The sequence below is a fragment of the Callorhinus ursinus genome, unplaced genomic scaffold (assembly GCF_003265705.2).
Source record: "Callorhinus ursinus isolate GAN/ISIS: 27379988/994484 unplaced genomic scaffold, GSC_fseal_2.0 scaffold20, whole genome shotgun sequence".
In the NCBI taxonomy this organism is placed as follows: domain Eukaryota; kingdom Metazoa; phylum Chordata; class Mammalia; order Carnivora; family Otariidae; genus Callorhinus; species Callorhinus ursinus.
Window position 1 is genome coordinate 4,796,520 of NW_027397082.1, and position 26,972 is coordinate 4,823,491.

Consider the following 26,972-nt stretch of genomic DNA (forward strand, 5'->3'; position numbering starts at 1 on the left):
TCCATTTACTGATGGGTTTATTCATTTATACTACCTTCTTTTTCCAAAAAGGATCTTAGGACACCCATAAGCATGTAAGTAATATAATAAAGATGAAAATTTAGAAAGAGGAGGGAATCAGGGAAAAGGGAATTAAGGGTAAGGAAGTAAGAAGCTGTTTGGCTGGTAAAAAAACTGAAGTTCTCACACTTCTTCCTGTATGAGGCTGGCCACAAAAATGTGCCTGTGCTTTCGGGCACCAGTACTCAGCTGCGCCGAGTGTGCACTCAGCAGCAGAGGTACTGGACTCTTTTACTAGGTCGTGGCCCCCCAAGTGGACAGGAGAGCTGGTACACAAACGAAATCCCCATGGAAATGGGATGTCTGGAAGACCCAGCTCACAGGTGTAATTTCGGGCAGAAATACGACATATCGACGTTACCAGTGAAATCACAAGAATAAAAAGAGTACATTGGTTAGGGATGTTGTCGGGCAAAGCCAACGTGAGGACACACACGGGTTCTGCGGGTCTCATGCTAGTGGTGTGGCCGAAAGCCGGCCTGTCCAGAAGACGCTCATGCTTTGGCTGATGACTCCATCACTTCTGTGGGGAAGACGGGCTCCAGGAGCTCGGGCAGCTCACCAGCCATGGTGGCCACAGCCTCGGGTGCCTTGGTCCCCTTTTCAGCTTCGTCATTCAAGGGAAAAGTGTGTTCTCCATTGAAACCTACTCAACAACAACAACAATAAAGTTTAGTGTAAAATCCAGTGGTGCGAAGTTTGATGTTTTTTGTTCTGTGATGTAAAGGAGACTATCTTCAGAACTGCCCAGAGGCGTCCCCTCACCATTAGAAAAGGTCCCAGGACCATTTAAAACTGGGCCTGACTTTGTTCAGACGTTAACTGTACAGTACACTTGTTTTGCTCAGTCTGCATGGTGCCCTTCCGGAACATTTGGTGTGCAGTGGACTTTGGGCAGAGGCTTAGCGGAAGAGGAGCGGCCAGTCCACTACGTGAGTACAAACCATCGCCAGCTAAGCATTCCCACGCGGACGACTGCAGACTCAGTTCCAGTCGGGTCCATGTGGGCAGTGACAGTGCTCAGTTAATAGCTGAGCTTTTACAGGATTTCCTACTTCTCTCAGTGGGGAGATCTGTCTTTCCAGTTCTTGGTCCCCTTCCCATTTATCGACCACTGTCAGTAGGGTGTATTGACCACAGGCCAATGACAGAGAAATTCTCATCACAGGCACACCTCCGAGATCCCATCGGTGTGGTTCTGGACCACTGCAGTAAAGCGAGTCTTGAGAATTTTTTGGTTTCCCAATGTATATAAAAGTTATGTTTACACTATGCTGTAGTCTGTGAAGTGTGCAGTAAATAGCATTATGTCTAAAAAAACCAGTGTGCCTACCTTAAATAAAAATACTTTATTGCTAAAAAATGCTAACCATCATCTGAGCTCTCAGCGAACCACTGATCATCATTTTTTGCAAGAATGAATAAAAGACACAGAGACGTGGAATGAGCAAATGCTGTTGGAAAAATGGTGCCCAGCAATTTGCTCGACGCAGGGTTGTCACAAACCTTCATTCTGTAAAAAATGCAGTGTCTGAGTAGTAAAGCAAAGTGCAATAAAATGAGGCATGCCTGTAATCTGTTAATCTAGTCCAGAATGCCCAAGGCTTGGCCCTGGCCCTGAGGGAGGGTCTGGGCCTGCGGGTCACTGTCCTTTCTCATGCGTGGAAGCAGCTGTTTCTCTTGTGGTGAAGTCTGGCTGGAAATGTGATGGGCCATTTAGGAATTTAAGGCTTTCACAAGTCAGGATGACATAAAAAAAAAAAAAAAAAACCCACCAGGTAATACGTAGGAACAATATGATTTTACCTGTTTGAAAAAACAAGCCCTGTGTCACACACTAAACAACACAAACTAACTATTGATTGCTCTTGAAGGATCTCTCAATTATATTTTTATTTTCTATGAAGCTTAGGTTGTGTTTCAAGGTCATAACATACGTTAAACATGACAAATTCCTAATTACAATTTCTATTGGCTTCTTTATTTTTTCAATGTATATCCTGGGGCCCAACACAGGACTACTTCCTTGCTGTCATATGCAAGAACGGGTTTGCCCTACACTACAGGCCCTAATACGTTTATCATTTAATAGATTTCATGTATAGCATCCAAGAAAATTTCATACTTTGTCAACACTACTTAAACACTTTTTTCCCAGCGTAGTGATTTGTTTATCCTAAAATGCAAACTATTTTTAGAATTACAAAGACAATAACTTGGTCTCTTTAAATATCTCTGTGTGCTATGCACCTGCTTTTGGCCATCACAGTACTGTGAAGGGTAAAAATGCATCTTTGGGGTATTTTTCTCCAATTACCCAGTACACAAGTTGCCTTCTATGCATGCAAATTTGCAGAGGTTTGACTTCCTAAATGATTGGTTCGTTTCTCTTGAGACCACAGCCTTATTATGACGTTAAACTTAACATGCCGTCTGCTTAAGTACAAGGAGTTGTTTTCAAGAATCGTCAGGATAACATCTGCCTTTAGCTTTTCAGGGGCTGTCAGAGAGACCTTAGCTATAATTTGGACCATAACAAAAGGTAGGCTTGGAGATTCCAATCAATTAATTCTATTGAAAAGCACCATGCAGCTTATTCATCAAGAAGAAGGGCGAGAGTTTGAAACATCCAGGTAAATAGATAATCCATTAAGAAAACAATGCACATTGCGGCAAATGCCAGCCTAGTTTTGTCAGCACTTAGTTATGGTCTTTGGATTCCCCTGCCCTCCTGCCGAGGGTCTCCTATTCCCCTTCTTCCAATCTTTGTTCTCTTATTCATGGCTAAGTGAAAACAAAACAAGGAAGCAGCACGTACCCAGTGTTCCATTCTGGACAAGTTCTTCCTCTATAGTAAAAAGGCGGTTGTACTTAGTCACCCGCTCGCCACGAGAAAGACCTCCCAACTTGATAAACCGGACACCAAGTCCGATGGCCTTCGGGGGGTAGGAGTGGGGGGACAAAATTGATATTAAACAAGAACTCAACATTTTGCTAAAATACAAACAGTTCTTTAGGGAGAAAGGGCACTGGCACTGTGCTGTTTTGGTTTTTCTCTTACAACTTTGTATTCTATCTTTATGTAGGTAAGGTGGCCTGCTTGCAAACTGAGAGTGGCAAAAGGTAAACAGCATGACTACATATCAGATGCTTTACTAGTCATGTGAGCATGCTGATTTTATCTGAGAATGGTCTGGCCTTTCTTGCTTCATTTTAGGCGGTAAGATTGCAAGTGCACACCCCAGCCGTTTAAGTGTGCTCATCATTTTCCCAGGACTTCAATTTTTCTTCTTTTTAAAAGTTCAAAGATTAGCTCTTTGCAAAAGGTAGCTGTCTGGGAGGAAGCAAGTCTATTTCATAAAAGGTTACATGACTTTCTCCGCCAAAGACTGCATTTCTCTGAAATACCAATTCATGATAAAAGCAGTGTTTTGGCAATTCTGCAATTGACCAGCTTTCAGTACTTACCAAATCGACTAGGCTGTCATCAGACGACTCTCCTTCTGTACTTCCAAAGATGGCGATGTGCTTCTTACCTGTGAGCAGAGGAATTCTTTTCAGGTTTAGATGGCATAGAAACAGTGAGCATAAGGGCATGTGTATGTATACACACACACACGTATATATGTGTGTGTGTTTATGTGCATATAAATACAAATACACACACACACACACACACATATGAGCCTCTGGAACCAAAATTTAAAACTTGCCAAGATTTATAACTTTCCTGTGAAGAGTCAGTGATTTGACCACCAGAGAATTCTGACCTAAACATTTGTATTTTTACTACCCTGGTTTTATCTGTTTATCTCTTTGCAGTAGCTCAGATGCTAAATACTACACGAATGCCAAATTTCATCAAATTTAAGATACCATAAATTGTAAGACCTTTAGGACCACTAAAGGGGAAAATGCTCAGATTAGATTGACCTGTTTCTAGGACCACAGCTGTAAGACATGACTCCATCTTGTCCATATTCACTGTAGAAAAGTGTGCACCTATGAGAGGTGCAAGGGCATCATTTGGGGAGCTGATAAGCCTTATTGGATTTCGCAATTCATCATGTAGAATTATATTCAAAGGAATCTGTCGTTCTGAATGTTAACTTATTAGAAGAGCAGTGTTGATGGTCCTTAATCCAAATTTGAGGAGCTCAGAACCCCTTGGAAGTTTGCCACGTCTACAAAGAATGCCAGCCCCAAGGTTCTTTCTCCAGAGACGGTGTTTGGTGTTTTTGAGGCAGGGGCTATAGTAGCAATCCAAGGTGAGTGACAGCATGCCTGCTGAGTGGTGGCCCCTGGAGGAAAGGCCAGGGCTGGGGCCTCCCATCTATCACCTACAGAAACGCCCTCCCTGGGCCCTCACCTGGGCCGTCTGCAGCACAAGGGACACAGGCACACTCCATGACATTCTCTGGCACCAGCTCAGGCCCCTGGCCGCCAGCCTGGCTCTGAGCCCTGCTCCAGGTCTTAGACAAGCCTTCTGCCTAGTTCCTGAGACCTACTCACGTTTCAGGCACTGAAAAAGACTCCTGTGAACTCGTGGGACTTTATAGTCCAGTGGCGGGGGGGCACCAGACATTAAATATTCGTACATGTAATTGTGGCCAGTACTACAAAGAGAAAGTACAGGGAGCTATGAGGGCTTTTCAGAGCAAGCAGGTAGGGGTGGGGGAAGCCAGGAAAGTCACATATATCTGAAAAGGTTTCCTTTAAGGAAAGACGTGAAGGATCAGGAGTAGTTAGCTGAGTAAATGGTACAGGGCAAAGCATGTTCACAGACCTCACACTGGCAAAGAGTTTGAAACTTGTGAGGAATTTTTAAGAGCTCAGGGTGGGAGAGTGGGATCACTGTCCTGTGGTGTGAAGCTGATAGGGCACTGTCCTCAGCCACACCTGTGAGGCAGCTCCCCCTGAGGGGGGCGCTCCTGGACTGGGACTGCTGTTGGGACCACTGGGAAGTGGATCGGTGAGCTATATATAGCTGCAAATTGTCTCCCAGTAGTAGAGCTCTCACAAACGGCTGGAAATCTGCTTTTCTTCCAAGATTCACACCATGCTTTTTATTAACTGACAAACTGCATCTTTTTGGCTCCTTGTGTAACCAAGCTAAGTTCCTTATGAGTCTTGTAGACCTATACTTCTACTCACTGTCAAGAAGATTGGTTATTTCCACCAAGTCAGACATCGTAGTTTGGTTGGTATGTTTGATGATCAGCCCGCTGGATTTGGGGGTGCTGATGTCACCACCCTCTAGAAGTTTCGAAATGCTTTTGGATGCAGCTCCTGCAATGATGTAACACCTGGAACCAAGAGCATTACAGATGCTGTCCCACTGTTCAGAGTCCTGGGTAAATATTTAAGAGCCGATCGTTACAATGGATTAAGCATGTCACAAAACAACAGGAACCCTACAGCTCCTCCTCGGAGTTAAACACCTTTCTGAGATCCACAAAACAGTTTTCTGTTGTTTCTGCGGCTGAATGATGCCTGAACCACAGCCACACGAATTAACTAGCTTCATTCAACAGAAACTTCAAATGATTAAATTTGAGCTTAAAGATCTGATGGATAAAATGTTTAACACACAGTAAATGCTCCACATTGATTCGGAAGTCCTTTGAACCCAAGCTATTCCTACCCACTGAATTATCCATAACACCACTAACAACTGGCTGGCCAGAAGATTCTACTGTTCTTTCTGGTGAACAGACAACAGAAGGAAATGAGCCTGGGGGGGCTCTGGGCTCTCCTCCTCAGCACTCTCGTTTTTCCTGGTGAGACCATCCCATGAAATGAAATACTCAGTGTTTTTTAACTGATGATCTACAAAGTCTCCCACGCCTCTGTACCAGATTCAGACCTATCCCACTAGAGCAGCCCAAACACGGGCCATCTTGCCAAAGGAAAACCAGCTGAGGCCAGAGCCCGGGGACAAGGCCTGGAAGACGGAGGCCGACAGGATAAGGAGCTCGGCCGCGGCTCTGCAGGCGCGGGGCCGGGGCGCAGCGAAGCGCTGGGACCCCGAGCACGGCAGCTCTCTTCTCGGGCCCCACCCTCGAATCCGGGCCTGGTCTCCGAGAGGGCGGGTCTGTTCAGTGTATCTAGTGGTTCTCTCCACGCCGTACTGCCAAGAATTTAAGTTTTGGAGTCTCCGAGTGTTAGGGAGAGCGATGGCCTGCTGCGGCATGCGAACAACTACAGCATGGGATGCTGTAGCTCCAAGAGATGGAAGAAACTCACCATCTGGAACCTTTTTTAAAAATCCGGCTTTGCAACTTTCCTGCGTGTGTGGTAAGTGGGTGGAGGTTGGGCACACGGGGCCTAGCCGAGGTCAAGTTTCTGGTCGTATTAGCACGGGCGTGGGACGGGCCCACTGGCAAGTGGCTGGCTGGCTGTCCCCAGGCTGCTCGTGAAAACACGGGGGCCGCCCCCCTGCCCCGCCCCAGTGCCCGGGAAGAGCTTGTTCATTCTGCACACAGGCACACTCCCAGGCCGTCGTGCTTGGGCTCTGTGTTTGCTTACTGCGTGCCCCCCTCACCTATGCTGAAGAAAAGCCCCTCCACCCCAGCCCAGATGGCAGTGTTTCGAGCGACCAAGCCAAAAGAATGAGATTTTGCTCTGTGCTGTTATAAAATTCAAGGTGAATCCCGTTACCTCCTTCCTGAAAGGATCGATTAAGGCGATAATTGAAGGGAACCTGTCGATCAGATCCACGTACAGGTCAACCATCTCCGCTGCGTTTTTGTGTATTCCCAGCATCACTTCATACTTTCCTCTACTCTGGCAAGCGGAATACAAACAATACAACAATAACAAAATAAAGATAAATGAGGAATTCCTCAAAGGCGAAAGGCTGGATTCCCATTCGTGTTTATTCATTGCCTACGAAAGATTGTACATGTTCTTTTTGGGCCGTATTCCTATGAGACATCTGTGTACTTTTGTTTAAATATCTGTTAAATATTAGCCTGGGGAAATGAAGTCACCATTCCTCTTCATGCCCCATGGAGCTCCTCCCACGGACTTCAGATGAAGCCTTCTACGCAAAAGACCAGGTACACAGTAGCGGGGCACTAATTTCTTACTTAGGCTTGTGACGGGCCAGCTACCTGGCTGCTGGGATCCTCGGGCGGTAACATGAATTTATAAAGCAGGACAGCAGTGCCTAGCTTCCCACTCACCAGAACCCACTACCATTCCGCTCACAGTAAACAAACAGCTGGTCTCCTGTACGGCGAATATCCTAAAATTTGAAAGTAGGGCGAAGCTTTGGAGATACGAACAGCCACTCTGAACTGCCCGGTGACCCATGTGAAGGCATCTCCTTCTCAGGTAGTGTGCATGCTCTACCAGCACCCATGTGGTTCCGAAGGAGTTCTAGTTCAACTCCATTCATTTGAAGTCTGGAAAGCACCCCCGTCATCAAGAATGGCAGTAAACGGGGCTAAAGGATCGAGTGTCGTCTCTGCAAAACCTAGCACGGATTTCCAAGTCTGTGTCGGGGGATGGCCCCTGGGTTATTCAGGTACCAGGAAGGAGGCAGGAGGGAACAGAATGACTGGTTTGCTAACGCCTTCCTGCTATGGCTATCAATGGAATGGATTCCATTGGAATTGAGCAGGTTCCAAAGAAATCCATACTTGAAAGGATTTTATACTTTTCTCAGATTAAAAAGCAGCCAGAACTTTTAGTTTCTTTACTGCAAAACCTTGAAAATCCTATCTTGTCAGTAAAGAAATGCTAATGACGTTGAATTAACATTGTAAGAATTATCTGATATCAAGCTAATACATTTCACTGAATATAAGCAAAAAATACCCATTCCAGGCAGCACTAGCAGTCAGTATATTCATAGTTCTTGGTATACGTTGCTGATGAAAACATGCAATTATTTTTCGTAATAGTATGTCTAGGAACCAATCATTATGTGGAGAATAGGAAATTACATTAAACATGCCTTCGTGCGTGTAGTATCTTTAGAAAAGTTAAAAGGGCTTAGAAGTCAGCTGAAACTTAGGGTTCTTATATGCTGTTCAAGTTTCCCTTTGAAGTTAAAAGAATTGCAAATTAAAGCGGAGTTGTCTTTGGCCATGTCCCCTGAATTTGACATTGATTACCAAGTCACCACAATGTCTGTCAACACGCTGGGCATTGTATACAACACAGGCTCCGCATTTGTGTATTCGAAAAAGGGAAGTATGTGTAGAAGACAGACAACTTTTATCAGTTTTGCGAATATGCCAGCTTCCCAGGTTGAAAGGTTAACTGCCGCTCTGTTATCCTAAGGAGGTGAGGACTGCAGCTTTTAAGAAATGAACCCGTTTTCCATTCTTTTTTAAGTAATTGCCCCCACGTGGTGTCGTCTCTGGGTGAAGTTTAATCGCTAAAGCTCTGTCCTCCTAACCCAGGCTGTGGTTAACACTGTGGATGGGCTTAATTGGATAAAAAAATATTCTCCACAAATGTCAACAACTTGGAAATATTTTTATATTTAAAAAGTGAGTCACAGCAGAAACTCAGAACCACTTACTTGGCCAGAAGGGCTTACCAAGTTCCAGTTACAACGGATCCATTTTCCATGCTTGACAAATTCAGCATCTACCAACCAAATGAGTGAACTCAGCGGAACATACCAGTTTGTTATTTTTCAATAGCTCTCACAATTGCAATGTAAGCAACCCATTTTAGCAATTTTTGTTACAGAATTTCTGTATGTAATTATTTTGACATTTTCTGTTAATTTTTAAAATTTACATGGTTATGTTATTTTCTGGTCATTAGCTAACTGGGCTTTCTCGACTCCATTTATATGTGGAACCCTCACACAATATTAATAAAAGCAATAGGATCTGTTTGGAAAATATTCAGATACATGTTTCTTTCGAGTTCTAATTTAAAAATAATAGGACCGAACAAAAAAGTAAGTGTCCTGGAGCAGAAACTTACATAATCCATCAGCTCATGTGCAGCACAGTTGATGGCTAGGTGCAGGTTTGTGCCCATGTCCAGCCCCAGGTTCGCACAGATGCCTTGTATTAGGATCAGCGGCTGCTCTATGGTGTCGTAATTAATGGTCAAACAGCCAAGATGGGACATCTTGCCAATGATGGGCTGCTATAAGACCGAAAGCAAATGATGCATATAAATATAGAGCAGTGAAGTTCTTGGAGCTTCCTGGTTATAAACTAGGCACTGCTGATAACCCGACACAGCGCTCTAAACATGTGGTCCTCTGAGTCTGCCTTACCCTTATGTCCAGGTGTCCCTCATCTCTGCATGACCTTTGGGCATATGATTGCCCAAAGTGTCTGGAGTAATTTTCCTACCTCCACGGTTTCAGGCTTGACCTGGGAACACTCTTGTCTCTCTGGTGTGCTGTATAATGTCTTGATCAGCTGTGTCACTGTACACAGGCTGCCCTGAGCCGCAACCCCGAAGTGGGCGGAACTCCAGGCTGTCCTTGTAAATGTCTGTCCCGCCTGTCCTTACCTCTGTCCTCCTCCATCCACTTCCAAACCTGCTCTTTCCTGTGTTCTATTTTCCTTTTGAAGAATCTAAGTGTGAACAGGGAACCCTCCTTCAGGAAAGGTTTTATTTGAATAAGGGTAGAAGATCTCTGCTAAAACAATGCAGCACTGCGGATGGATTTCAGCGGAAGAAGGTTTGGCACCCAGAGCAGCCCACGGAAAGGCAGCCATGTGTTTCTGGTGCAAGGTCAGCCCTGACGTGCCCTCCTCATAAGTTGCCACTATGAATTATAACACATTTGAAGCAGTATCAGTGATTCTGAAGGGTGTGTGTGTGCATGCACGCCAAACTTGAGGGCAAACATGAACCTAGGTAGAAATATCCCATTTCTCTGCTGATCACACTAGTTAATTATAAGAACCATCTGACATTCTTAATGTCAGAGACAGGAACCCTTTATTTGGCAAAGGAATAGGTGGGGAAACTGCTGTGTATCAATTGAGTTTTGTGAGAGTCTTCTAAACTATAAAGGCATCACTTATTTAGAGCTTATTAAATGCCAGTTACTGTTCTAAAGGCTTTCCATAAATACATTTACTCCTTACATCAACCCCCTGAAGCAGGTACTATTATTATCCCACTTTACAGAGCGGTAAGTAACTTGGAACAGATTTTAATCCAGGAAGTTTAGCTCCAGAGTTCATGCCTCTTAACTGGTAGTGGCTGCTTCCCTAGAATCTACCATTTAATCTGTTTCTAACAGAAAAAAAAAAAAAAAAAGTAGGAAAGCTGATCATGGGAAGGGCTGATCCTGGTCTGAGTTTCTCAGAACACACAGGACAACCTGCTGGAATGAGGCGGACGTCGCTGACACTTGGTTGCTCGGTCATCGTGCCCTGACTCTCTTGCAGGGTCTAACTTTAGAGCCTGTGCTCATCCCAACAGATACAACCGTCAGGTACTTAACTTTCTGGTGTATTTTTTCACAGGTTTCTTTCTCCCAGTGTTGAGGAGGAGTTTAACTTTTCATCTCTACTAGCCCCATCGCCACTTGCATTGTCTCCATGATTCTTACTGGTTATTCCAACTATATTGTTGAAAGTTCAGGCATCTAAGAGGTGTATCTGCCTGAGCACCCACAGTCACCAAAGCTGTTGTCTGATCAGGTAGAGGTGGTTTCCTAAGGCTCTTGAAGCCACCCTGGCCAATTTGGACAATAACTGTTTGTCTGAGGCTACCGACCAAATCTGAGCTCCGGGAATGGTTCATCTGAAATGGTGCTTGGGTGCCTTTTCAGTACCCGAAGAAAGAAATGGCTATCACTTTGTGCCTTTTGTTTCTCTCTTACTTGGTAGGGGTAAGATTAAAATCAATATGACTTTCAGCTGGTTAGCAGAGATTCACCTTCCCCAACACTTCACCTATCAAGTTTCAACTATAATCTATTATATTGGATTCATAAATGCTTCTGCACACCCTCTGAGCTGTCCGTTAGAGAGACAACTGCTGGCCCGGCAACCTGTGGCCGGGGGAGGGGGGGGGTGGCGCAGAATGACATTCCAGCTCTGGGGTCATCGGGTTTAGTGTTCCTGGAGGAGCATCACTGCGTAGTTTCCGAGTGCATTAGCCCTGCTCCTGGAGCACCGTGACTGGGGTTGGAACAGGGGCAGGGAGTACATAAATGAATTGTGTCATATTGAAGTGTGGTCAAGAAATACATAAACTTACTTGACCTCTCTTGCTTCCATTATGCCCTTTTTTGGTCTCTGTTTTTGGAGGGGGCTGCAGGACAGAAAAGAGAGAGAGAAATCACTTGCCATTTTCAGACATGCCTGCAGCAGCGAGCAGAGCTTCGGGTCCTGGGGCCTGTCCACTGCTCTGGGGCCTGACCAGTCACACTGTGAATCGCACACACACCACACACCCCCCCCAACCCCCCGCCCCAACACGTAGGGACCATACCAGCCCCTCTTGATTTTGAAAAACTCCAAACTGTTTCTCATACTCAGGTACGTGTTCCCTTTAGTTCATCCTTATATTCTGCCTCCATTCATAGAAATGCATTTCTACTCATATAAATAAAGTATTTTTCACTCCTATGACATTCCCTCCTTGCCCTTAGGGAGCAACACCACTGTGGGATCTGCCTTTAGACTGTTTTGAATATTGTTTTAAATATTGTTAAGGTACAAACACTTTCTCCGCAGGGTGGATTTGACTTCTGGAAACAACCAAAGGTCATTAAATCTGATGAATCTGGTATGTGTAATGTCATTTGAGATGAAAAGCAAAGATACTTTCCAAAGATGATTGGTCATTTTCAGTACCCACAATGTGGGGTGTTGACAGCGTTCTGGAGCAAAGATTCAGCCTTTAAAGGATGCATTTTAATACCCAGCATTTCCTGGCTCTGTAAACTGGGGCATGTTTGTCAAGAATCAGCAGGGCTCACACTTGACTACCTGCAAATACAGTTCTCCTGCTTTTTTGCACTGTGGAGTCAGCTGAACTTTCTATCCCCTGGTAAAAATACCACGCTTGGGAAGCAAATCAATGTGCAAGGCAGGAGACATATAGTGGTGAACAAGACAAACACGGGCACAACCAGGGACTCATACTGTCATCGTCCTGCTGCTGTGGCTTCCCCCATCGAGGGCTGCCTGGCCAAAGGCTCCCGTTTGCCCAACCGGGATTCTAAGTAGACACCAGAGCCTGTGCCTTAACTATTACACTAAACTGCCTCGCACATCCTAGGGACCAAATCCTTTCTTTGCAAATCCTAAGGGATGATCTTAGCATAGAGCCAGCTGATGAGATTGTTAAGTGCCATCAGAAACTGGATCCATGGCCAATGAAGGAACGTATATGCTTAGCTCATGTGAAAAACCTAAGGCAAATGAATACATTTTACATATCAATAACAACAATATTGAGTTAATTTCATAATGAAGTATAATTTGTATACTAGGAGGTGTCAGTATCAGCAATTAGATACCATAGATTCTCTTTACATACCGTTTCAATTGTTCTGTTAATTTGTTTCTGAATTTCCAGAAGCATCTCCACGCCCTGTAAGTAAAATAACCGTGATCTAGTAAAATAACGATGATCTTCCACAAGTGTAGTCTAGAAACTTTAAATATAAAAACTTACAGCACACACTGGCTATTTCTAACTGAATATTTATAGGGTCCCTGATAAGGTATTCTGGTTAGTAGATTAGATGTGGTCTACAAAATCAGAAGATTAAATGTTAATCTTCAGCCCTCAATTTTTATTTGGTTGTATATGAACGAGGCTCTTCTCAGTATCCTTTCTTCACTGTTCAGGACTGACTGGTTCAGTTGGTTGGATCAACTCAGCTTCATTGTCTTTCATAGTCTCTTGACCAACCCTTTTGCAATACATGTCATAGGTCACCAAGGGATTCTGCATGACAGTGTTTGAATCAGTATAAAGCTGCTGTCACTTAAAAAAAAAACAGGAAAGTATGTTCTGATGATTGTGGGATCTGCATATGGAGACAAATAAAGGATGGCATGCCAACTACTCTGGTACCTGAATAGCACAACAGAAAGTAACTGCAGGAAAGATGCCGGTGCTAGGGTCTGAACATGATCTGACAGATGGTGAGCCAGCTATGAATTGCTAGTGTTCCACAATCAGTACATCATGAGGGAATGGTTATTTTCTTTAAAAAAGAATTCCTATCATGAAGAAATTATCTTGAGATTTAAGAAAAAAAAATGATTCTCTCTAGCTTAGGTTAAAAATATCACTCAATGTATTACCAGAGGGGATGGAACTTCCTGTACTTTTTTCTGAAAACATCCACTACAGAACATGAACATAAGTTCTTCCTAACGCCTAATTGGTAGAATATTTCATGAAGATTTAAAGAGGCATATGGGCTCATTCAGGCCAGTGAAGAACAATATACACACTAGCACACCCTAAGTATAAAGAGGCAACTTAGGATTCCTTCATTCTAGAAGCATGCGCTGAACCTCTCTTCCATGCCAGGCAGTCTGGTTGGCCCTGGAGCTCTTCCTGAACAGAACTGGCTTTTAGGAAAGAGCCAGCTTCCTCTTGCTGCCACCACAGTGCCTTGGCCAGTAAATAAAGATGCCTCGACTCCCCCAGATAACAGCTTTCCAGCACTATCAAGCCTGCCAAGTCACCCAGGGCTCCTTGGTGAGTCACCGGCACGAGTCAGTGCTGAAGGGAACCAGAGATCGAAGGTGGCTTAAATGTGCCCCTTGCATTTGAGGTCTTGCTTTTTTCCTGCTTCTCTGATTTCCTAAAATATTTTTTTTCATTTTATGTTTAATTCTCCCTCCCTTGGTGTCATAAGCCTTGGGAACCTACACTAAAGAATCCTCGATGATGGAATATTATTATTATTATTAACTTTTTTATTTTTTAGAAAAAGTAGTGTGAGGGGCACCCGGGTGGCTCAGTCGGTTGGGTGTCTGACTTTTGATTTCGGCTCAGGTCGTGATCTCAGGGTCCTAGGATCGAGCCCCACGTTGGGCTCCATGCTCAGCCGGGAGTCTGCTTGAGATTCTCTCTTTCCCTCTCCCCCTCCCCCTGCTCATGCTCTCTCTCTAAATAAATAAATAAAATCTTAAAAAAAAAGAAAAGAAAAAGTGGTGTGAGATAATAGAAGGTACTTGTTTAGCTGTTAATCCAGGATGGGGTATACAAATCACTTCTTTCATTAAATTCAGCTTCCCAGGTGATGACTTCCCGCAGCTGACCAGAGACACCATGGGCAAAGGTACAGTTAGCTTTGTGGGCTGTTCCTGGAAGAGGGAAAAGCAAGACAAACAAGAAACACAGTTCATTGGTGTTGAGATACTCACAGATCCTTGTAATGGAATGCAATGGATACTGACCTGACGGTGCTTCAGTAATGCAATATTTAAGTAGAGGGGGTTATTGTCCAGGATGGCACTGGTTTTGGCCACGGCGAGTGACACGGCCCCTATGGCCATGCTGCCATTCAGTACAGGTTCATCGGGTTCTGGAGGCACAATGGGTTTCTCTGTAAAAGTATCATTCCTCCCTGGAGGGAAAAACAGGGATAAAAGATTCCTTTTGAGGACGTTTGACTACGATAAAACTATATTTTTTGACGCTTTGCTTACAGATGTGAAGGCCCAGAGTAAAGAAAGGGGGGAAACTGAGGCTGGGGAGAACATGTTCTCCACCTCAACCCCCGAAGAAGTTTCTGTGTGACTTCGCTTACGACTCCCGAATGTTCAAATCATTTGTAGCCATGGATTTTGCCACTCCAAGAACTTTTCAGACATTCAATATTAACTCCTTAGACAATCATATAGGGCAGGTACTGTTATCCCACATTCACATAGAAGTAAACTAGGGCTTAGAGGGATCAAAAGACTTGCCCGATATCCAACAGAAAGTGAATGAAGAGGATCTGGAGTCTGAATTCCAAGTCCTTTGTTTTCTACACCCACCATAGCGCCTGTGTACCCAGCTTTCTGTTGAACACGTCTCTTCATGCGTGTGTGTCTGACTAGTAACCTTGCTGGCCAGCCCCAAACAGATGCATCGTTGTATTAGAAATGGCTTCCAGATCCGGCCATCCACCCTCGGCCTCACCCACCTTTCACACTCATTTGTTCCCAGCCACCCAGCCTGCTCAGGTGCCACGCCATCCATTGTCAATGGCTAGTGCCCCTCCCCCAGCTGCTGGCCTGCGTCAGGCAGGTAAGCCAAGTGGAATAGGCACGGAACCCCATCACACGTCGTAAACTGTCCCCTCCTCCTTCGTCCCTTCTCTTACGCTCCAAGTTCTGTTAGGCAGCAGCCACCGCCAAACGGATACCTTCTGCGGATCTCTAGCTGTAACTCAGCAGTGGCTATCCCCCCGTTCATGGAGATTGGTCTTACACGATTCTTTTGCCTTGGGAGACTCTCCTTCCCTTTCTGGGCCTCAGCATCTGAATCTAGGAAATAAGAAACCATGTCTCCATGGTCTCTTTGATCCCCTTCCTGGTTCTGGTGCTTTCTTATTCAAGGGAACCCACATTTATTGGGTGTTTACTTCGTGCTTTGGCATCATGCTAGGCACTGGTGGTGCTAAATTGAATGAGACATGATTCATGCCCTCAAGAAGCCTGTTGGAAAAACATAAAACTCTATTTACAATACTAGCAGCAGCTCCAGAATTAACATACTAGAGGGGCTGAAGTTCACAATATGTTGGAAAGCATGGAACAAAGGGCCATGATAACTTTGATTATTTGCTTTAAAAGAGCAAAATCTTCCAATGAAAACTTTTTTTTTAAAAGATTTTATTTGAGAGAGAGAAAGTGAGTGAGAGAGAGAGAGAGAGAGCAGGAGCAGGGGCGAGGGGCAGAGGGAGAAGCAAGGAGCTGATGCAGAGCTCCAATCCCAGGACCCCGAGATCCTGACCTGAGCCAGAGGCAGATGCTTAACAGACTGAGCCACCTAGGCGCCCCAAGAAAACTTTTATTAATATGTTATTAATAGGACTGAGAAAAGGTTGGTTATTCATACCAAAGGATATCGTTAATCTTTATAATATGGAGTGGCTTTTGATGAGCTAATGAATATTTTGGGGGGCAGTTAAAGGTCCCCCATGCCACTTTCCTTTTCCCTGTCCCCAGCATTGTCACTGTTCAGTGCACTTTGCTCAGTAAGTGCTCACCTCTGGGTAAGCAATAGTTTTTCCTTACAAACAAAAGGGAGGGTGGGATGGAGCAAAACCCTGCCTGCCCAACATGGCAGCGTCGAGCAAGGAAGTGGCCTGGAGGGTGGACGGTACCCGGGGCAGCGGGGGGGGGGGCGGGGGGGTGGGGAGCCTAACCTAGGTCTGCAGCAAAAAGACTCTAACTGGAAAGATAGTCCGAGCTTCAGCCTTTCTTCCTCACACGCTAGTTATCAAAAGTTCTGCAAGGAGCCACTGACCTTGCTTTTGTCCCCTTTTTCTGGCTGGGGGAGGAGGAGGTGGTGGTGGTGGTAGAGGCGAAGGGATGAGCACTGCTGGGTCTTCCAGGCCCCTTTCCAGGTCTCTCCTCTCTTTGTCTTCTCGTACTTTATTTTCAAAGAATGTCCTTCATGGCAAGAAAATAATGGCTTTACAGTGAATATCACTCATAATTTTGGTCAGTTTCAGTGCTGACTTCCATTCAATATGTTTCAACAATTAACTCTGCCTTTTTAGCTACTTAAAAACAAATCAGCTTAACTTTCCAGGGTCCCAAAATAATGATGCTGTTACAAAACTGTGTTCAAGAGCTGAAATTAATTTTGGCCTGGAAATAAAGGTTTAAAGATTTTAGGTGCTTGTTTTTTTTTTTTTTTTAATTATTTGAGCTTATTTGTTTATATATTTAAAGTAAACTTTGAATATATAATTTGATTAAGGGCTACTGGATTTTCTTTTTGAATAAATGACCATCAAAAGAAAAATGAGTCAAGAATAGACAGTGAAATATATAGTATAATGGGCAAGAATTCATTTTCCCTTTTTTTTTTTGGTGGGAAGGAAGCCTTAAAATGAATAGTTGAAAAAAAAAAAAGAAAAAAAAAAAACCTTTGAGAAGTCCCAAAAGGGACACACAAAAATAAACTCAAAATGGATGAAAGACCTAAATGTGAAACAGGAATCCATCCAAATCCTAGAGAACACAGGCAGCAACCTCTTTGACCTTGGCTGCAGCAACTTCTTGCTAGACACATTGCCAAAGACAAGGGAAACAAAGGCAAAAATGAACTATTGGGACTTCAACAAGATAAAAAACATTTGCACAGCAAAGGAAACAGTCCACAAAACCAAAAGACAACCGACAGAATGGGAGAAGATATTTGCAAATGACTTATCAGATAAAGGACTAGTATCCACAATCTACAAAGAACTTATCAAACTCAACACCCAAAGAACAAATAATCTAATAGAAATGGGCAGAAGACATGAACAGACATTTCTCCCAAGAAGACATACAAATGGCCAACAGACACATGAAAAAGTGCTCAACATCACTCGGCATCAGGGAAATACCAATCAAAACCACAACGAAATACCACCTCACACCAGTCAGAATGGCTAAAATGAACAACTCAGGAAACAACAGATCTTGGCAAGGATACAAAGGGGAACCCTCCCACACTGTTGGTGGGAATGCAAACTGGAGCAGCCACTCTGGAAAACAATACGGAGGTTCCCCAAAAAGTTAAAAATAGAAGTATCCTATGACTCAGCAATCGCACAACTAGGTATTTATCCAAAGGATACAAACATAGTGATTTGAAGGGATACCTGCACCCTGATGTTTATAGCAGCAATGTCCACAATAGCCAAAATATGGAAAGAGCCCAGTTGTCCATTGACAGATGAATGGATGAAGATGTGGTTTATATATACCATGGAATACTACTCAGCCATCAGAAAGAATGAAATCCTGCCATTTGCTACAACATGGATAGAACTAGAGGAGGGTATTATGTTAAGTGAAATAAGTGAGTCAGACAAAGACAAATACCATATGATTTCACTCATGTGGAATTTAAAAAAACAAAACAGAGGAGCATAGAGGAAGGGAAGGAAAAATAAAATAAGATGAAAATAGAGAGGGAGGCAAACCATAAGAGACTCTTACCTCTAGAAAAAAACTGAGGGTTGCCAGAGGGGAGGTGGATGGGGGGATGGGGTAACTGGGGGATGGGCATTAAGGAGGGCACGGGATGTGATGAGCACTGGGTGTTGTATGCAACTGAGGAATCACTAAATTCTATCCCTGAAACTAATAATACAGTGTATGTTAGCTAAATTGAATTTAAAGAAAAAATTTAAAAAATAATTAAAGGATGTAATCCAGCAAGTCAAGAAAGAGGAAGATATAGGATTGAGGAAGTAGGAGGGCAATAAAGCATCTCTGTAGTAGGCTAGAGAGGAAACAGTCCAGATGGGAGGTTTGAGGAAGAGAAATTCCAGGAGAAAAGGAATATAATAAAATAGAAGGTCTGGAAAAACTACGTTGGGAAATAAAATTAGGAATATGATCACAGCAGATGAGAAGAAAAAAAAACAGAAAACCAAAAACAATTTGAAAAAGTGTTTTTATAAAGGTTATGATCCAACTCTGAAGCAAACTAAAATGTGATGTTCTGTATAATTAAGCAAGTGGTGGACCTTAGGGAAAGAGAGAATCCAGTTGACTTTTGTTTGGCCAAGAGGCTTGTGGCATTGGACTTGCACAAAAGGAACAGTAATGCTAACCCTTCCTTGGTTGGGCACTGAACAGTCCTGACACAGCCCTAGCAACCACTTCCTTGGTTTTCACGTGTTAAAGTCAACCTGTGGGCAAAGCATGGAAAACCAGTTTGTGGTTGGAGGACTGACCATAAGCATCACCTACTGGGACTCCGTGAAAGAGTATGAAGCCCTCAAAGGTGGCATATGAGGTTGGGGGACAGAAAGGACACCATCTGGATTCGTAACTTAATGCTTTTCCTGAGAAACTATTGAAACATTTACTGAATCCTACGCATGGAAAAGAGGTGGAGGGGCCTGACATGGCCTCACACAGGAACATTTTAAAAACAAGGTTTTCAGAAGAGTGCATTTTACTGCTTTCACATAGGCTTCTTACTCAACTTCCTGACTGTACCTTCTAGATATGACAGACCTGTTTTATTGGTGGGTGAAATAAAAAGAAAAGAGCTACTATTTGTACTGGACACTCTCATATGCAAGCTCAAGATCTACCTGAGCACCTGGTCCACCTCAGCCTGGTTGAAGGGCGCCAGGCCCCGCAGCTCCTCGGTGATGGTTTCATTGACCCACTGCACAGCCGTGCTGACCGCATTGGACCTTTCTGCTTGCTCCGCGTCCGCCAGCTCGGGCGGAGTGTTCTCGTGGACTTCAAAGTGCGTTGAGATCACCACCGAACATATGTTCTAAAAATAATATAAACGTGTTCTGCATTTTCCCCTCCCTCTTACAGAAAGGAAGAAATTGAATGTATCCAGCTTTTAAGGCACATGATATTTTATCACCAATTTCAAAGGGAAAATGAGAATATATAATTTTCTTTGAGATATTTTTATAACTGCTGAAACTGTATGGAACCTAACTTCAGGGAACATTTAAAATTATCACCTTGTTAAAATACACTTATAAAAATCTTACATTGAACTTCATTTTTATCACTACCTCTCCAATAAATAGCTAAAAGGATACAGACTTAATCATAATTATTTGCCTCCCAGAGACTGTAGCAAAATTATTTCTAACAAATATGTAGCAATTAAAGTGAATTATTACAATTATGAAAATGAATTTTTCTTTGTGTAGATCAGCCCACATATCTATAAATCTATATAAGTCTATATATAAACATATGAATCTATAAACATACCTATAGATTTATAGAACTCATCACATTAATGATGTCCGAGTTTTAAAACTATTTTTGCCCTACTTCTCCATCTTGGATCATCTTCAGGCTGGCATGTCATGTCTTACCAATATTGCACTTAAACCTAATAAAGCAATATGCTTGCTTTTATGGTTCATGCTTTATGTACACAACTACCTACAACTTGTGTGTATGTGTATATTTCACAAATGCTGAATTTCAAAACATTAATTTTCTACACTTTAGACAATAAATGCTAATAAATGCAATGGAAGCAGGACACAATAAAGAACACATTTAAGCTGCTTCGTACCTTGGGAAAATTTTGAATGGTGCAGAATATTTCCACTTGTAGGGTTGGAAGCCCCAGTCCATCCAATACGTTTTTCCCCACTACTTTGCATATGGTGGGAGGCTTTGCAAGTTTAGAAAAGCAGTTTGCCTTCAACATGCACAAAAAAACAAAAATTACAATACCATGACTAATTTATCTTTAAAAGGTCATTCACATTTGCTCTAGTTTCTACTAAACCTCTCCCTGAGTGTCCTCCTCATGCGGGAAGGGAGGGGTGCTTTAGGCTAGCAACTCTGTGGGAACTGTCCTGCCCTCACATGCTGAGATTTGGATTAACCTGATGTGGAGTCTCCAGGATATGGAACAATCTGTTCTCTTTTGAACTCTCAGCAGAAACTCAAATACATTTCTTTCTTTTTATTATTATAAAATGTGAATTTATTTATAAGCCAAATGAAACATTTGAATGAAGTTATAAAAAAGGAAAACAAAAGTCTTTTATTCTTATAGATTTATTTTAAAAAGTTTTAAATGACATAAACCCACAATATAATTTTAGAAATCAAATAAACTTCTCCATTTTACAGAATAGTATCTAACAAAATATAAAACTGTAAAGCATCTAAAACATATATTTAAAGGTTTTTTTTAAAGAATATATCATTATATTGGCCACTGTTTTAAGTGTATTACCCACATTATTTATGCCTTATAACAACCCTATGGGATCAGTAGTATTTTTAAAAAGCTCCACTCTACAAATGAGGAAACTGAGTATAGAGAGATGAAATAGTTTGTCCAAGATTGCAAGATAAAACTGGCTGAGCTGGGATTCACCTCTAGGCAGGCTGACTCCAGAATCCATGTCAACTGCTATCAATTGATGGGGGAAAGGGAGAAGTCTACCTTCAAATCCATAGCATTCATAGCATGAAGTCTACCTTCAAATCCATAGCATTTTAGGAAGAAAAATAAGCATGAGGAATGTGGTTATACTCCCTGTTTTTATAAGTCAGGAATATGAGGCCCACACTAACTTGGGCTATTCCAGAAGCAGATAATCTTCCATCTGCCATGTTGTCTTCCATTTCTGTTTTGGTGATGGTGCCTCAGAGTGAAATTTGTAGTACATATGAATTTAAGGGAGGAGAAACAAACAAACAAAAATAACTCAGGATTGGAGTCTTAGCCATATTAATTTACTTTGAAACAAACACCTTTGATTTAATTAGATGATTCCAGCTACCCAACGGAGGAGCATAGTTGTTTGAAAATTATTACTTAGTTTCTCTGAAAAGACTCCTATCTGGAAGCAAACTGTCCATCAAACATGACACATTTGGGAATGTTTTCACATACATTTCTTAGAGACCCCATGTCACTTTTTAGCAGGCCCTAACCCATTCTGCTGTCCAAGATATGGAAGTCAGCTGGTCTCTAGAACGCTGTGATGCAAACTTTGGAAACCTTCTGGGGGCCCGTTTTTATTCCTCCCCGCAAGGCATCTGATAGTTTAATGGTGAAGGCTTCTGCAGAGGCCATATTTCACTCACCAGCAGTTTACTCCCAGAACATGTTCAAAGAGGGTTGTTGGAACATTGGTAATAGCAGTTTCACTGATGTGGGAAAGCAGAAGCCATTTGGAAGTGATCCAAGAAAGAGAGGGAAGAGAATGAAACTGAAGCACAAAGCCCACTCAAAAAGCCTGGGTAAAAAGATTCAAGATGGCGTTTCTACACAGAGGAGCAGGAACTGGGAGAGTAGGCGGAGGAAGGGAAGGTGAAGGCACACCCTTGACCTTTTTATCGCCAGATTGTATTGGGCTCTTTATCTGCATTCGTTACAGACCAGGTCTCTGATCTTTGAGTTCAAAATCCAATGACCTCAACCTACATAATAGGTCATCTACTACTCATCAGCTCACAGGTGGTGCCCTCGCACAACTAAAGCAAAAGTCAATTTTCAAGCCATCCATATATATATATGGAGATTTTATTTATTTTTTTTAGAGTGTGTGTGGGCAGGGGGAGGGGCAGAGGGAGAGGGGAAGCAGACTCCCCGCTGAGTGCAGAGCCCCCAGACTGGGCTCTATCCCAGCACCTTGAAATCATGACCCTAGCTGAAACCAAGAGTGGGAGGCTCAACCACTGAGCCACCCAGGCACCACAAACCATCCATATATTTTAAGGATGATGGTTTATATGTTACAGAGTAAGTACCTCAATGAATTTAGATAGAATCAGGAGAGAAAAATATTATCTAGCTTACATGCTGTGTATTATAGTGAATTTGAAATAACTAGCAATGAGTATCCACAATGTACAATATTATGTTAGGAAGAGAAAGGAACTAACATTTTTTAAGTGTCTAATATGTGCCTTGAAGGAGTGACTGTGTCTTGTTTATCGCTGTATCACAGACTACAGTGCCTGGCATATTTAGGATTCCATAAATTAAATCTTGTATAAACTAATATGTGTCAGACACATCCCTGGGAACTTTGTATACATTATGTCATAAAATTCTCAAAACAACTCTGTAAGGTAAATCGTATCATCTCCATTCCACAGACGAGCAAACTGAGTTCCAGAAAAATTGTACAAGGTAAAATAACCAACGTTTTAATTATTCACTGCTTAGTAACAGACCACTCCAAAACTTAGTGGCTGAAGCCATTTATTCACTCATGATTCTACAATCTGGCCTGGGCTCAACTGAGTAATTCTTTTGGCTGGTCTTGCCTGGGGTCTCCGATTCAGACTCCGCGATCTGGAGACTTGACTGGGTCCAGAGTATCCAGGATGACTTAACTCATGTGTCTTAGTGTCTCAGCCAGGAAGGTCAGAACATCCTATGGGCTGGCTGGGCATGTCTTTCTCACAGGATTTTCTGGAGCTGTTACATCTGCCAGAGCCTCTATACCTTGATCTCTCTCTCCAGTAGGGTAATTGGACTTCCTGGCAACATGACGACTGGCTCCCAGGAGGGAGTGTTTCAATACTACAAACCTCAATATGGCAGCACTTACCATGCCTTTGTCTGCATCATGCTTGGCGAGGTGCTCTTGATCAAAGCAAGTCATAGGGCCAAGTTCCAAGTCAGTGTAGGAGAGATTTACATAAGACCAGTCACCCTGATGGTGTGGTTCATTAGGGAACATCAGTATAATCGTCTACTACAGCTACTAAGTGACAGGGCTAAGAATAGAATCAGGTCTGCCTGACTCCCAATCTCAAACTCTTTCAACCATAACTTCTATGATGAGGGACTAAATCGTATTGCTACTGCCCCCAAGGATCTTCCTCATTACCTCAGTTCCTCTAGTATGTAACAGAAGCAGAGAAGAAATGGCATTTGAGCTGAACATTGGAGAATATGTAGTATTTCACTGGGCAGACAAGGGGGAGAAGTCAAGGGCAGATACAAAGGAATATGATAAGCCAGGGGGAGGGAAGGGAGGAACTTCAGGCTTTAGGGAATAGTAAGGAGCCACAAGAGGTTTCTGAGCAAAGGAATGATGGTCAGATTAGGAATCCTGCTCTGGCAGCACGATTCAGGTTGGGCTCGATAGAGGGAGAAACTAAATGAAAATACTGATGGCCAAAACCCACACAGTGACAAAATGAAAAGGACATTGTCTTTTTGCCAGTCCAATTCCTGAACATCTTTCAAAGTCCAAGCCAGGGGGTGCCTGGGTGGCTCAGATGGTTGGGCGTCTGCCTTCGGCTCAGGTCGTGATCCCGGGGTCCTGGGATCGAGCCCCACATCAGGCTCCTGGCTCAGTGGGGAGCCTGCTTCTCCCTCTCCCTCTGCCTCTCTCCCTGCTCATGCTCTCTCTCTCTATCTATCTCTGTGTCTCAAATGAATAAAAAATCTTTAAAAAAAAAAAAAAAAGTCCAAGCCAAAACTTTCTCAGACGTTACAGCCTACAGGGATCTTCCCTACCCCTGAATTCCTTTGACAGGCATACAGTGATCTGTCCCTCAGTCTAGCACAATCACATATCACCTTATCTACTACTCCAGTTATTTTATGTAACAGTGGTTTTTGTCCCTTACCAAGCTCCCAGAGAGCTGTACAAACCAAAGTCCTGGCCGCCTAGTAGACTGGGAAGAACATTACACTGAGGGACCCGAGTCCAAGTTTCTAGTCTTAACTTTTGCACTAGGTAGCTGTGAGACAAGGTCTTGGTGTCTTTGTGAAATGAAGAAGTTAGACTAGTTAACTTAAAAGAATTCATCTAGTAAGAGACAGTGGAAAGAGAACGGAAGTCAGAGTCACATTCATTCATTTGTACCACAAATAAGTGCTTGAGTGTCCACTATGTACCATGCAATCTCCTTGGTACTAGGGACACAGACCTGGTTTGATTTGTCACTGTCATTCACTGTGTCCCTTGGGAAAATCATCTAAATTCACTGGGCCACAGTTTCCTTATTTGTAAAACGGAAATCATAATTTTTACCTCCCAGTGGTCCTAAAGATTAAGTGAAATAACATAAATCACATAGCACTGGGAGCTCAGCACATCCCTCCCCACCCCGCCCCAACCTACAACTTTCACTTATAGGCCATGACTAAGGAAAATAAACATTCATGGAACATTCTCCATATCAACTGCCTCAAGAAGGCTTGGTTTTGACCCTTGTAAACACACCGTGCTTCTTCACTGCATTTACATACTCTGCTGTCCCAACCACACTGCCTTCCAGTAGGAAGGTGTTGGCTAGTACTTAACGGATCTGGGAATGAGAACACGCTTGTTTGTTTCAACTGCTCACTGCCTAAGGCTAAGGTATGTGCCTGATCTTGTGCGGAGCACAGGGGCTAGGCAGGTGGTAGGAAAAGGCCCCTGCTCTCCATGAAGCTCGCAAGCCTAGGGAGGGTCTCATCACGTGCAGGAAATGATTTAGGAACACTCGAGGACAAATAGTTCAGGCGAAACGGGCAAGACTGATGTGAATTTGGGAGTTTGGGTAGCAGCTGGTCGGGTGGGGACAGGGATTCAGGATGAGATGGGTGCACACTGCAAGGAGAGCATAGGCTTGAAAGTGAGACTTGGAAGCAATGAGAACGGGCTGGGCATGAAGCCTAGGGTGGGCTGAGGCCAAGCTGAGGCAAATGCCAGGGCACTTATCCGTGGTCAAACGGAGGCCGCTGCAGGTTGGTAAGCTGAGCTACGCGGTATTAAGGTGTTTAAGAAGAACTGGCAACCAGGCGGACCGGCTCAGAGGTAGCGAGGGAGCCTGCTCGGCCCCGAACGCGCCTAGACCCCGCTTTCCTCTAGCGGCTTCCTGTCCACCACTCTCTCTCTCTCTCTCTCTCTCGATTCCTCCCGCCCAAGTTTCCACACCGCTTCTTCCTTCAGGGTCGCCTCCCAGCAAGACCACGGATCCCGAGCCCGCGGCGGCGGCGCGCGTGCGCGACTCTATGGCGCAGGCGCATGGCGTTGCCGCAGCGTGGGGCGGGGGGAGAGGGGCTGGAGGGAAGAGGGTGTTTGTGCCAGGTCCCTACCAGGTGCCCGTAGACGTCGGCAGGCTGGAGGTAGAAGGTGGAGTTGAGCAGCTCTTCCAGCCTGCGTGGGACGTCGTTCTCCCGGTAGTACTCCATCGCCTGCTGCTTCAGCCTCTGCAGCTCCCTAGTGGTCCCACAGCTACGGCCGCCGCCTTCTTCTCCCATGGTAGGAGATTTAAGGCTACAGCTGGGGTTAGCCTGGGGGCCTGCGAGCGTCCTGCCCGTCGCTAGGCAACGTAATGAGAACCCCCCCCCCCCCCCCCGATCTCGCGAGGCTTCCAGCCCGGGTTCTTGCCGTGGCCGGAGCTGCGCATGGCTCCTGGGCTCTCCTCCCTCCTCAGCTTGAGGGAATGGCCCCGGGGCTTGGGCTCCTTTAGTCCCTACGCTTTTGCTCTGCCGGTGTCATTTTCTACCCCTTTCCCCGACAATAGAATTCACGCTCTCAGGAAATGCTTTCTGCGGAAGCGTGGGAGCGTTAGCCCCGGCCTCCAGCGGGGGACCGGAACCTCTGGTGGCGCATCGTGGTCCCCACGGCCCCGGGCCATCTTGCCTCCCCCTCCCCTCCAACCCCCTCGTTGCTCGCGGTCGGTGAGCTCTTCTGGGTGGCGAGGGTGTCCCATGCTGGCCCACTCATGGGGACCGATATACCCTCACTGGGCCGTGGAGGTACCAGGAATTCATTCATTCGCCCATATTTAGCCCCCTGCCCTGAGCCTAGCAGTGTGCTGTCTGGGCACACTGTGGTGTGCGGGAGAGAACCGGCTACGCGACCCCCCACCCCCACCCTGGGAGATCAGTGGGAGGGAAAACCAGTGTGGCCCGAAAAATTCGGGGTGAACCCCACGAATGGTTATGGCTTGGACAGGCCTAGGGGCGGGGAATGATACAGGCAAGACTTGAGAAGGAAAAGCGGGAATGTAAGACTTCATTGGGTCATATCCCTTCTCTTGTACCTTCAGAGGCTGCCTCAGTCCTACCCTTTCAAATCCAGCTGTCTACTTGGCTTCATTACACCTGCTAGGTGTCATGCGCGATTATAGAGCTTCTTGTGCCCTTTGCTCTAGATACTTCTGCAGGAATGGGCCGAGATGGACAGGGTGTTCTTGTTCTACTCTTGCCTGTTTGTGTTCCTGACTTAAGCAGATCACTTAAAACATCTGTGCTGTATTTTGCTCATCTGGAAAGCAATCCAATCTATTCTGCCTGCTTCACAAGTC

At 44.3% G+C, this 26,972-nt stretch overlaps 2 protein-coding genes across 3 annotated transcripts in view; one reads left to right on the forward strand and one right to left on the reverse strand.

Moving 5' to 3' along the window:
- Positions 1 to 25,956, reverse strand: ENO4 (enolase 4). The gene is made up of 14 exons (XM_025881111.2): positions 25,756 to 25,956; positions 20,260 to 20,388; positions 19,295 to 19,485; positions 16,495 to 16,640; positions 14,433 to 14,602; positions 14,208 to 14,339; positions 12,550 to 12,603; positions 11,263 to 11,316; positions 9,013 to 9,180; positions 6,721 to 6,846; positions 5,215 to 5,410; positions 3,529 to 3,596; positions 2,879 to 2,996; positions 1 to 706 (listed from the first exon to the last, which is right to left on the reverse strand). The coding sequence occupies exons 1-14, from the start codon at positions 25,918 to 25,920 to the stop codon at positions 555 to 557; spliced, it is 1,869 nt and encodes a 622-aa protein (XP_025736896.1). The 5' UTR covers positions 25,921 to 25,956; the 3' UTR covers positions 1 to 554.
- Positions 25,785 to 26,972, forward strand: part of HSPA12A (heat shock protein family A (Hsp70) member 12A) — a 155,941-nt gene continuing 154,753 nt past the window's right edge. For both annotated transcript variants that reach the window (XM_025881110.2, XM_073904139.1), the window contains exon 1: positions 25,785 to 25,921. In XM_025881110.2, coding sequence (XP_025736895.1) covers positions 25,919 to 25,921 — 3 coding nt within the window. In that variant the 5' untranslated portion in view covers positions 25,785 to 25,918. The remainder of the gene's footprint in view (positions 25,922 to 26,972) is intronic.